At 40.9% G+C, this 12,935-nt stretch overlaps 1 protein-coding gene across 1 annotated transcript; it reads left to right on the top strand.

Moving 5' to 3' along the window:
* The first annotated feature begins 879 nt into the window (after positions 1–879).
* On the top strand, positions 880–12,418 carry RDH11 (retinol dehydrogenase 11). The gene is made up of 7 exons (XM_016131292.2): positions 880–1,217; positions 2,587–2,705; positions 3,050–3,205; positions 3,608–3,712; positions 4,171–4,380; positions 6,603–6,792; positions 11,667–12,418. Exons 1-7 carry the CDS (start codon positions 895–897, stop codon positions 11,767–11,769), a joined length of 1,206 nt encoding a protein of 401 aa, XP_015986778.2. The 5' UTR covers positions 880–894; the 3' UTR covers positions 11,770–12,418.
* Positions 12,419–12,935: the final 517 nt, after the last annotated feature.

The following is a 12,935-nucleotide window of genomic DNA, read 5'->3' as shown; positions in this document are numbered from 1 at the left end:
TGTCAAATGAGTGAATGAATAAGGAACCTTTTAAAATAACTTTTAATAAAGGTATAAAACCTGTATAAAATATTAGGTACACAATAATGAGCATATGAAAAAATTAGATAACTTAATGTTAAATAAGTAGAAACTTGTGAGAAGGAAACCTTCTCCTCTCCAATTGATATAAAATAAGTTAAAATTCACCTTGAACATGTGTTTTTCAATCAAATGGCAATGAATTACCCAGAAGAAAGTACCAGAAAATACTACTGTGTGCAGTCAGGAATTACACACAGATATTGGCTAGTTAAATATCTCTCACCTTCGCTCCTTGGGAACCAGATATAGGCCTCAGATGGCAGAACTGAAAGGAATGACTGACCAGGGAATTTGCTTATTCTGAGAATTTTCACGGCCTTAATTCAAGACGGAATTAAATACTTTCATGAGTTAGCAAAACCAATTGTGCTGCTAATCTGAGAAATTCATTACTACCCTGGGAGTTAATATAACTAACCCAAGTTGTCAAGAAAACTATATTCTATGGTCAACCACAAGGAAAGTTATGATAGTTACCATCGTAATTCAAAATAGACACAATAAAGTGCTTCTCCTGGGAATGGCTTCAGGGACTTATTGCTTCCGCTCCACTGGATGAAGGACTCCCTAAGGAGGAAGGATTCTCACCTTCCGCTGCCTTACCAACTGTCAAACTCCAACTGCCCATCTCTTGTGTAATCGGCCTTAAAACACTTTCCAGATGCCAATATTTGTTCTCCAGGAGATAACCGCCTAACCATGATTAGGGAAAACTGAACTGGGATCTGGACTTGGGCACCGGGAGACAGAGGTCTGGGGAAATTTCTGGAGAATCGCTGGTGACCAGAGGGCCGTGGGAGAGCTGGTTGGATGATCCCAAAGACCCTAGACCCTAGAGGTTGGAGATGTGTCGTGTATCCGGTGCTCAGTTCAACTTTCCTCCGCTTCTGGGAACAGTACGCTCTTTGCCTGAGGGCAGGCACTAAGCTTTGGACTACATCTCCCAGACGGACTTGCTCCTCGGCGGTGCTGTCGTACTTTACGTGTCTGGCAGAGGAAGCTGCAGTCTCGGTCAGCACCTCTGGAGCATCTTCCTCCGGTGCTGCAGGATCGCAGCTGCCGCCCCGCAAGATGATCGGGGTCCTGCTCCTCTTCCTCCTCTTTCTCCTGTACATCGCTGCACCCCAAATCAGGTCTGTGCAAATGTAACGTCTCTCCTTGAGAAGTCTTCCGGTAAGGGGACGGGGCGGGAGGATATTAATCCTCACTGAAGATCTGTTCTTCAACAGAAAGAAAATGAAAACTTCCAGGGGTCCTCCTAGTAGGCTGAGGCCGGGTTCGGTTTGTCAGAGGAGACCTGGCTGCCTTGCATGAGGGGAAGGCGGCACAAGGAGACCCCAGGCGATGGGGAGAGGTTGCAGACTGGAGCACCCTGCTTGGTTTCCCTGGCCCCTTTTTTCGTCTAAGCAACCCTTGCTCTGGCTCCATTGAGCCCCGAATGTAAGGATACCTTAAACATCTAAGTTTACAGCTTTTAGGGTTTCAGAACCTAAAGTGAGGTATGGACCTGAAGACTGTTTTTTCCTTAGCTTCCACGCCATTAGCTAGCCCTAGCTAGCTTCTTGCTTCCAACCTTGAAAGTACAATGGAGCGATTCAACTTTTTGCTTTCTGAAACTGAACCTTGCTGGGAATCCTGACATATGCAACCCCATTGCTTGCTCTCTGGGTACTGTTAGATTCTCTCTTTCTCTGGGCGATGTTGTAAAGGAGGGAAATAAAAAGGTTTTATTATGAGCCCTATCCTGCCTTCGGAGCAGGATTATCGAGATCGGAGGCTTGCTCTGGGATCTCAAGATGGGGCAGAGAGGATGGGAGTACTGGCCTCTTAATCAGGCCATGGCTGATTGAGTCCCTCCAGAGAATCAGCAGCCTGATGCAAAACAGGCAGCCTGCTGATTGGTTTTGAGTAAATCACCAGTAGTGACGGTGGACCAGTGACTGAAGAGACACACACCCTCCTGAGGGGCGGAGTGTAGTTGCGCGGGCGTGTGTGTGTGTGTGTGTGTGTGTGTGTGTGTAGTTTTTGCTGTTAGTTTTGTCCCAGGTTGATAAGCTTTCATAATTTAATTCTTTTTGTATTGGATTAGCTGTTTATCAAGGTCGCAAAGTGTCAGTTATAGACAGATTGACATAAATCGACCAGTTCTTTCTTCTAGCCAGAGTCTTGTGACTCTAAGTTTATGGAAGAGCTCAAATCAAAGCAAGATGCTTGGTTAATAAAATATTCATCCAGTTCTTGTACTGCAAGGAATAACTCTAAGCAATTATTATTGCCCTTATAATAGATTCACTTTTGTTCTTGAGCTAGAACGAAAAACTTTTTTTCTTTTCTCCAACCTTCCTTAAACCTATAAAAGGACAGCAGTAGAAGGAACCAAAGCAAACCTTATTCTTGAGATTTGAAGACATGGGGCGGGGGATGGGGGGGGGGGAGTGTTTCTTGGAACTTCTGGCTGAGCCAAGGAAAATGAAGAACTGATGAGCTCTCCTCTGTCTGCAGGAAAATGCTGTCCAGCGGGGTGTGTACATCAACCGCCCAGCTTCCTGGGAAGGTAGCTGTGGTCACAGGTGCCAACACAGGCATCGGGAAGGAGACAGCCAAAGAACTGGCTCAGAGAGGCAAGTTTATCTACTTTTCTAATTTCCTCCTGCTACTTCCATTTTATCTCTCACAGTAATGATCATTCTGATTATTTCCTCCCAATCTTGGAATTCAAGAACATTCCAAATGCCCCAGCGATTTGCTGATGGGAAGCTAGTACAGCACTCTACATATAAATAAACACTTAATGACTACTATTGATTTATTTTTCTTTCCTGATTTGCTCATCAGATACCTCTGTTGGGAAGTAGGAGTAAAATAAATAAAACAGTAGAAAATAACATTCAACATCAGTATGAGGTCTATAATGCCCACTCAAAAAAAAGAACTGACAGTTCGTTTCTTATATGTTGGTTGATAGGAGCCCGTGTTTATATAGCTTGCCGGGATGTACAAAAGGGGGAATTGGTGGCCAAGGAGATCCAGACCATGACAGGGAACCAAGAGGTGTTGGTGCGGAAACTGGATTTGGCTGATACTAAATCTATTCGAGCTTTTGCTAAGGGCTTCTTAGCAGGTAAGTGTAGAACCTGAGACTGTGTTATAGGTCTTGTGATCAACATGGCAAACTTAGCTAAAAGGAAACTATTCCCTCTCTATATATAGAAATACTAGGTAAAATATAACCAAAAACTTTTGATTCATAGCTGAACTCATTAGTAACAAAGGGAGAGGCAGACGGAACATTTCCCAAAAGCAGTAAGAAAGATTAGAAAGGCCATTTTGTATTATAAGATGGAATTTTGCTCCGTGTGTGTGTGTGTGTGTGTGTGTGTGTGTGTATGTGTTGTGTGGTTTAAAGTAGAAGAATGAGGGATCCAACTGCATCCTCATTTTCAAAGCCTGGTTGTTAGGCAGATTTCTAAGATGTAACAGCTATGGGTAGCCACTCTCACACTCCATCTCCTCTTCCCTGCAGAGGAAAAGCAGCTCCACATTTTGATCAACAATGCAGGAGTGATGATGTGTCCCTACTCCAAGACAGCAGATGGCTTTGAGATGCACATAGGAGTCAACCACTTGGGTAAGGAATCTGGTCTTATCACAAAGCTAGAGGAAATCTAAAGTTCTTGGAAACTTAGGGGTCAGACTGAACTGCCTTTGTGATGTGATTGGACCTCTGGGCCATAAGAGACTATAAGTAAATAATAAATAACATGATCTTGCCCGAAAAGCTCAGGGATAAACTTGAGGCCCAACCAAGGTTCTGACCACTTTTTAATTTGTGATTCACATTCAGTTTATTTTGGGGCATTTTGAACAGCCTAACTGTATTGGGGGCTGTGTTGCTTTCTTTGTAGTGGTCCTTGTAACCAGCATCAGATAGAGCCCACCTGCTCTTGTTCTGAGTTGATAATGAATTAATAAGGCAAAAAGCCTTATTACTGAGTTCTCTGCTTCTCATAGGTGATACCTGCTCACCACTACTCCCTTCAGTACTACATTGGTCCTGAACTCTGTTAATTCTAGTTTTTCTTATAGGTCACTTTCTCCTGACCCATCTGCTGCTAGAGAAACTAAAGGAATCGGCCCCATCAAGGATAGTGAATGTGTCTTCCTTAGCACATTACCTGGGAAGGATTCATTTCCATAACCTTCAAGGCCAGAAATCCTACAGTGCGGGTCTGGCCTACTGTCATAGCAAGTTAGCCAACATTCTCTTCACCAGGGAACTGGCCCGGAGGCTAAAAGGTAGGCTTGGAAGAAATCAGTGTGGAGACATGAGTCCGGGGAAAGTAGCTAAAAGCCATAGAAATGGAAACTGTTTTCTGGAGCCTATCTCCTGGACAAGGTCCTGCTTCCCTGACTGTAACTAGGTATAGTTTTAGTAAGCAGCCCACAATTTAATATTGGAGATAGTTGACAGGGGACAGGGAAATTCTGACTTTGAGTCTGAAGGCTTGGCTTTACCACCCATTAGCTGTGTGACCTGCAGCAAATTACTTAACTTTTCAAGACCTATTTCCTCATATGTAAATTTCCTCAAATGGGACTACTTCACAGGTTATTGTCATAATTAATTTAGTCAAGGTTTTTTACTCCTAGTGAGACCGAGTAGAAGGGAGGAACCTGAACCTGGCACAAGATAGGACCATTAGGATAAAACAAGTACTGGGACTATGTGTGTGAGGGGGTGGGGAGAGGGGTCCTCTCTAACAGCAGAAGGTTAAATAAGAGGGAGATGCATGCTTGAGGAGAGGAATCTCCAGTCACAAATAGACTTCTTTAGCATCATCTTCTCTGGATTTCCAGTAAAGACAAAGGAAATCCAGGGTGGACAATTGGAGTTGCTTAGAGGTTAAGGCAGGCAGAATCAGGCTCAAGGAATCAGACATAGGATCCCCATCATTGGAACAGGATCATCAAACCATGTAGGCAGCTGTGAGATGGGCAGGAAGGAAGCTGGTGGTCCACTCAGTTCATGTGCCCAGTTTAGACCCAGGGCATGACATAATTTCTCAGCTCAGGATCAAGGATCAGGATGGTAAAAACTATCCAAAGGTTTGGTCAGGGAGGTAGAGTGGCCTGGAGGTAGAGAGATGGACCTAGCTGTGAGGATCAGAATAAAGAGGAGGATACATGAGTGAGGAAGCCTGATGGAGTGAGGATTAAGTGGGAAATTGCTATGAAAGAAATGAAAGAAACCTGGGCATGATGAAGTCATTCATACAGCCATTCGGCGGACATGTATTCAGTGCCCATGCTAGTCAGTGCACTGGATTAGAGTCTTGGGGAGAGAGTGGAGCAAAAGACAGGTATAGTCCCTTCCTTGATTTGGTTTACATCTAATGGTGAAAAGAGATAATATCAGGTATTTAAACAACTATGTTACATGTAAAATCGGCCTGGTAATACTTGAATCATTCTCATTGTAAAAAGTTCAAATAATATGGAAGTATATAGAGTTTAAAGATCCCCTCTCCCTCTCCTCTCAAGAAACAACTCAATGGGCATCTTTCCAATCATCTTATGCATTTACATATGTGTATTTTATACATAAGGAACTGAAATTCCAATACAATATCTTGGAGATATTTACATGTAGTACATAGAGATTTACCCCATTCCTTTTGTTGGTTGTACTGTATTTCATAGTATAATGTGCCTGAATTTATTTATCCTTAACATCTAGCTTGTTTCCTTTTTGTTGTTGTTTCATTATAATTGCAGTAAATGCTATAAAGGGGAAGTATAAGGACCTATTAACATATTTGGTGGGGATTTTAATATATTTGAGGGATCGGGGAAGACTTCTCTGAGGAAATAAGTTACAAGCTGAGCCCCTTGCAGGACTATTAGAAATTAAATTGGTTATAGTGTGGGTGGGGTGAGGTGGCTGAGGAATGTTCCATGTAGAGGGCAGAGAATACATGATGGTCTGGGCTTCATTTGAGAAACCAAGAGAAGGCCATCATGGTTAGAATATAGAATATAAAATATGGATCATCTAGAGTAGACTTTGAGTTGAAAATAATACAAGTTCAGAGTACTTTATCTGTAATTTTTGAAATCCACAGAGTCCTGAAAACTCAACTTTTTTGTAAGCTTGATATCAAAACTCATCGGACAGCAAAACCACATCTGTACTAGGGAGAATAGGTGATAGGTAGTATATGTATATGTATCATATTGCCTTTGTAAATAAAAAAAAAAAAAATTGGAAGCATTTCTTTCCCCAGGATTTCCAGTGAAGAATAGGGGACCTGAATAGTGCATGTAAAGTGTCGTTTAGATGAAGAAACTGAGTCACAATATCAGATTGTGCCCATAGTCACACAAGTAGTGAGTGGTAGAGCTGGGATTTGAAACTGGGCAGTGTTTATGCATGTCCCCTGCTGTCTTCAGTCATTCAGCAACATCAAGTCATTCATGTCTTTCTCTCTCTATATGGCACCCCACCCCCACCCCATTAGGCTCTGGCGTTACAGCATATTCTGTACACCCTGGCACAGTCAACTCTGAATTGGTTCGGCACTCATCTTTCCTGCAATGCATATGGCGGCTTTTCTCCTTCATCATCAAGACTCCACAGCAGGGAGCCCAGACCAGCCTGTACTGTGCCTTAACAGAAGGTCTTGAGAATCTAAGTGGGAATCATTTCAGGTATGAATGTATCTGTTTTTGAAGATGGAATTTTAAAAGAACATTGTTTATCAAAGCTTTTGTCTTTTGACTCCAGAGTTTTTACTTTTTATTGGGGGAATTTGACTCGTTAACATTTTTTCGCAGTAACTAGTAGTAGGTTTGATTTTATTCATGCCATCTTTTATACTGATGACTGCTTTCTCCTTGAATCTTTTCTTCCTACATTTTGTTTTGTCGGTCCAGTTTTTTGTTCCCTTTCGTACTTCTAGTTTGTTTGTTTGTTTGTTTTTACACTAAAAAGAATTTGAATCTGTATTTCTCCATTGCTTTCAGGGCTAAAATAGTATTAATGGACTTCCTCTTGAATAAGGGAAGACTAAAAATTTTATTGTAGAGACTTTTGAATATACACAGTAGACAGAATAACATGTTGAAACATGTATACTCGTAATCCAGCCTCAACAAGCATTAACCCATGGACGATCCTGCCCCATCCTCCTTTACTAACACTTTCCATATTTTCTCATCCTGTAATATTTTGAAGAAAATCCTAGATATCAAATAAGATTAAAATCTCTACCTTTAAGATTTAATGGTGATCATCTGAAATTTTAGAGAAAGAGCTATAAATAAAGATTGGAATGAAAGGTAGACAGTCGTATCATGAGGGGCCTATGATGTCAGACTTAGAGAGGACCCAGAGAAGTTGTTTGAGTAGAGGAAGATATAAGCTGCTTTGTGCTTTAGAAAAACATCCCTAGCGACTTTGTTTAATAAATAAGTACCCCACGTGACAGATGAAGAGTTCCTGATTTAGGGTAATGACAATTGGAATGAAAAGAATGGTTAAGTTAGAGAGGCCTTGAAGAGGCAGAATTTTAACTACTTGATTAGCAATTGATTTGGTGATTTGGGTTCATTCTTGAGTTATTAGGAGATCGATGGTGACATTAAATGAGTCAGCGAACATGGAAAAATAATATGTCTAACTTAGGGTTCTTTAATCCCAAAGCAGTGGAAATAGACTGGCCGACATAAGCAAGAAGGGAATTTATTAAGATATGGGGGACTCTTAGGTCCCAAAGGGTAGACTGAAGAGCTAGGCATAGAACAATGAGAGTGGCTAGTCAGCCAGACAGGGTGCTCTGACTGTTCTAAGCCTGACTCTTTGGTCGACTCTTTGGTCTTCTCTTTGGATCTACATAAATGCCAACTATCTTTATTCTGTTTCGTTGCTCACCATCCACTCTCTAGGAAAGTAGCATTGGATTTCCCGTGAACACTACCTGCCATTCCTTCACCCCCATTGCCTTGGCTAGGGGAGAACAGGCAGGCATGTGATTAATGGGCTCTTCAAATCATATCCAAGGGGAAGAGGTGATTCCACAGAAAGAAATCAGGTTGCTATTGCCAAAAGAATGTAGAACGGATGTTCAACCAAAGAGTAACAATTGCCCGCTGTGTAATAAACACGGCTCCCTGAATGTTGAGTGTGTTTTCCGTAAGACATGTGAGTAGATATGTGTAGCAGATAGTTTGAAATGTGCATCTGAAATGCAAGAGCATAGATTATGTAGCTTTGCACACTGGAATGATTTTCTAAGAGTGACTAGATTCTTCTTCCCTGGTGATTTTAAGCAAAAAATAAACCTTTATCTCGGTTGTGACTGAGTGCTTTAAAGAAAGTCAGCCTCAAATCTATGATTATTGAATTGATTTTTGAAGAGTCTTTTCATTGCCATAGATTTTTAATTATAAGCTCTTTTAAGCAGTCATTTGGCTACTATCAAGAAATCAACATAAAAGTGTCTCGAATGAAGCTTTAGGACCTTTGCACTGATTATTCTTTCTGCCTGAAACCACTAATCTACTTTTTGTCTCTGTGGATTTGCCTATACTGAACATTTTATATAAATGGAATCATGTAATATATGAACCTTTGGTGTGTGGTTACCATTGCACATATGAAAAGGATAGTTATATATATACATACAGTAGTCCATTTTCTTCTGCGTGTGCCTTATCTCCATTCTGCTTTGCGAATTTGGATTGTCGAATCCTCCCCTTTTAAGTCATTATTATCTCAATTTGTCCCTATGTATGCTCAATGTTCATTACTATCTTGCTATAACAATTCTCTTCTTATTATTTAAGTTTATAATGCCCTGTTCTTAGTAAGGGTTGCACTCCTCTGCTTCTATTTGCCTGATGGTCACTTTGCTCCTAATTATGTGGGGTTTTTTGTTTTTTGTTTTTCGTTTTTTTTTTTTTTTTGGTCATTTTGTTTTAAGTGAGCTAACCCCTTTCAGTATTTCCTGTCTTGCAGGCCTCATAGTGGAGAATTCCCTCAATTTTTGTATGTCTGGAAAGGTCTTAATTTCTCCTTCATATCTAAAGGAGAGCTTAGCTGGATACGTTATTCTTGGCTGGTAGTTCTTTTCACTAAATAGTTTAAATATTTGATTCCATTCCTTTCTGGCTTATAAGGTTTGCACTGAGAAGTCCGCAGATAATTTAATGGGGTTTCTTTTATAAGTTACTGTTTTCTTCTCCCTGGCTGCCCTGAGAATTCTGTCTTTATCGTTGATTTTTGATACTTTTAATGCAATGTGTCTTGGTGAAGACCTTTTTGGGTGAGGTAATTGGGTGCTCTGTTGACTTCTTGAATTCCAAGCTCCCGCTTATTCCTTAGATTTGGGAAATTCTTGTCAACTGTGTCTGAAAATACTTTCTAGTCCCTGCTCCTTTTCCTCGCCTTCGATAATGCCCATTATTCTTATGTTTCCTCTCTTGATGGTATCAGCTAGTTCTTGTATTTCTCTTTCATTATTTTTCACGCTTCGATTTCTCTCTTCTTCCTTCTGATTTATTTCTAGATTTCTGTCTTCGACATCACTGATCCTTTCCTCCATTTGGTTGACTCTACTTCCCAAGTTTGCTATTTCATTTTTTAACTCTTGTAGTGTGTTTTTTATCTTCAGAAGTTCTATTTAGTTCTTTTTGAGGGTTTCAGACTCCTTGCTTTGCTCATCTAGGTGTTTTTTCAATTCCTGAAATTGTTGATATGACTCATTTTGGAACTCACTGAATTTTTTCAGAAGTACCATCCTAAATTCTCTGTCATTTAAGTTGCATATTTCTAAGTCTGTAAGCTTATTTTCTGGAGCTTTTTCTCTTTCTTTCAGAGATGCCTTGTCACCTTGGTTGTTCATAGTGTTTAATGGACTATTTCTCTGCATGAGTATTAATGGAAATGTATTCTGCTTTTTTGCAGAAAGGTTTATTATATAAAGGTCTCTCTTTAGCCTGCTGCAAAGAAGGTACTTTTCTTTTGGTTTCCAGTAGGTGGCATCTAAACCTTTTGGATCCTTGCTTTATATAAAGCCTTAATAATGCATTTTATAATGCTTTTATTTTCTTGTAGGTATTTAATCACTCTTGCTACCCTCAGTTTCAGTCCTTGTCAGTGTTTAACAACAGTTTAGGTAGCATTTGCTCAGATTCCCCTTTAGCTTTGTGGTGATCAGTCTTGGAAGGTATGGGGAGGGGCCCTCTGAGTTGGGAGTTGGGGGCTGTGGCTCAGCCTCAGTTTTGCAACTGGATCTGGTAAAACCAAGTGTTGTTTCTTTGTGGTCTTGTCCCACTTCTCTGCTTTCTGCCTTGATGACTGGGCCCTGCCGCTGGCTGCGTGGAACTCATAGCACTTCCAGGCAGGCCTGTTCAGGGAAGTCACTGCACATTCTCCCTTTCCCCTCCTCCTTCAGGGATCTCTGGTGGCTGCAAGAGGAGGCTTCTTTATTTCTCTCGGTCCACCGCCCAACACCCCGGGTTCTGACCTGTGGTAGCTCTTATGCGTAGAACCCATACCCAGACATGCAGGTGTGCAGTTTGGGTGTTTTTGTTGAGCTTTAGATGTGCAGCTTATTGTTGTTTCAAGGGGAGAGATAATGAGCTCGTCCACAGCTCACACTCTGAGTAGCACTATCTAAATGAACAGTGTTAGGAGTTTGCTACAAGTGGTTATTTCAGACTTGTCAGCTCACCTTTTCAACTTCAGAATTTGCTTCAAATGTCCAGGAAGCAGTTTTCTTGAAATAGTATAGTTTTTAAAAATGCTTTTCACATAATTTCAAAGATTGTCATCTGTTTACTCAATCATTAGAGGGAAAAAAAAAAAACAAACCTTCAATGAATACCTGCTCTGTACCAGATACAGAAAATACAAAAATGAGTAAAAGAATTATCCTTGAGAAAATTTTCTGGGCAGTGCAGAGTTGGGATAACCCTCCTGCACTTAATAGGGACTTAACATAATTAGAAGTATAACAACGAAGAGAAGGTATATGAAACACTGGGTACCTTGTTACCATTTCTTTTCTACTATTATCTTTTCCTTCTTTGGTTACGTATGAAGCTGATTGTTTTTCAAGTTTAAAACATTCATAACTTGTGGAAGACCAGCAATAAGAAGTATTTTTTTGTCGTTTTCATTTTTTACCACTCTAAACATCTGTAACCAATGTAAATAGCAGGATCTCAGTTTTATGACGCTATACAAAGTCCTGTAGAATGGACCTCAGAGATTTATTTGAACAAGATGGACATACACAGGTGTCAGGCAGGCACTGATATTATAGCTAAATATATACATGTAAAGAGGAATATAAAGGCTAAATGATATGCATTTTATTAAACAAAACATTCACATCAGAAAATTATATTTTCTCTCTGGTGAATATTAGAGAGTGAAGAGCTAGGACAAACACTGGATCTGTGAAGAGCCTAGAGGACATGTTCTCTCTGGGTTGTTTTTTTGTCATATTCCTTATCCCAAGCAGAGAACAGACTCCATTCTTAACCCTGTTCTTTAAACCCCTCTCTTTCCTTTCCAGTGACTGCCACGTGACATGGGTATCTGCCCAGGCTAGTAATGAGACGATAGCAAGGCGGCTCTGGGATGTCAGCTGTGACCTGTTGGGCATCCCTATGGATTGACAGATGGTGGCAGCTGGACTCAAGAGCCATCTGCAGCAGACTACCCAGTATTCCCTCCCAAGTTGATTCTCCTTCAGGACGGCCAAAAGCTTGAGCACAAGGAGAGCAAACTTTCCAGCCTTGCCAGCTTATTAGCTGATAAAAGCCCAGCATACACTACCAGATTCATTGAAACACCTTGCATTTGTCCAGAGATACTTTGCTCCTATTATTGCCAGTTACTGGAGATATCATATGATAAGTAGACTCTCATTTGACCTGAAACCTACTACCTAGGAGAACCTAAGCTATGGCAGCGTTGATTTGTGGCAGTTTGGACTAGTTCCTCACAACCAACCAACCTTTACTTCAAGAGAGCCACACTGCAGCCTCAGTTGAACTCCAGAAGTCACAAAGCTTGGCTCAAGAGCAGGACTTATGCTCTACCACTTAAGAAAACCATCATGGCACCAACATCTGGATCCTTTCAATAAATTTAACTGAATTAGGATTGTGGCATGGCTTTATCTCTGACAACCTAAAGCCACTGTTAAGACACTCTCTCATGTCTAGACCATGGAAGAGCTTCCTTTTCTAAGAAGTTTGTGGGGTTTGGAAGATGGCAGAAATCTGGGGGAAGGCAGAAATAAAAAACAAATTTAAACTGTCATTTTCCTATTTCTCTGATGAGTAAGGGGGGAATGAAAGGCACAGTTTGAGAAGGTAGGCCTCCTGACTTGAATTACTGACCCCAGACCCATGGAGGCCTCCTTTTGTGCCTTAGTTTTGCTTAGAAAACCAGAAGGGAAAAACTGTTTGGAGATTGTTAGTATATGTGTTCTTATGTATTTACGCAGTTAGGAGTATTTTCACAAAATTCAAAATAGCCTCGAAGGAACAGTGGACTCTGCTGCAGGTAAATGATCAGAGATGGAGCAAACCAGTGTCGTCCAGTCTTCAATACAAATGGGTAGAGCTGCAAGAGGAAGCAGACTCTGTATGTTGATAACTACCCACCAAGATGCACCTTGGGTAGCAGGAAAGACATTCAGAAAAGAGAATAAGCCTGGAAAATAATGCATGCAATGAAGGGACTAGGTAAGGATTAAAAAAACAAAAAAACAAGAAACAAGAACAGCTAAAGATGGCAATATCCAGCTAGCTATAGATTAAGGGTAAGCACCTGA

This window comes from Rousettus aegyptiacus, unplaced genomic scaffold (assembly GCF_014176215.1).
Source record: "Rousettus aegyptiacus isolate mRouAeg1 unplaced genomic scaffold, mRouAeg1.p scaffold_m13_p_3, whole genome shotgun sequence".
NCBI classification, from domain to species: domain Eukaryota; kingdom Metazoa; phylum Chordata; class Mammalia; order Chiroptera; family Pteropodidae; genus Rousettus; species Rousettus aegyptiacus.
This window is presented reverse-complemented; position numbering and strand designations above follow the sequence as displayed.

Excerpts from the sequence above, each read along its gene's own strand:
- RDH11 (XM_016131292.2), top strand. The coding sequence starts at position 895 with ATGATCCCAAAGACCCTAGACCCTAGAGGTTGGAGATGTGTCGTGTAT. Across the intron at positions 3,206-3,607 it reads TGCTAAGGGCTTCTTAGCAG|AGGAAAAGCAGCTCCACATT; the intron begins GTAAGTGTAGAA and ends TCTTCCCTGCAG. Across the intron at positions 3,713-4,170 it reads CATAGGAGTCAACCACTTGG|GTCACTTTCTCCTGACCCAT; the intron begins GTAAGGAATCTG and ends TTTTTCTTATAG.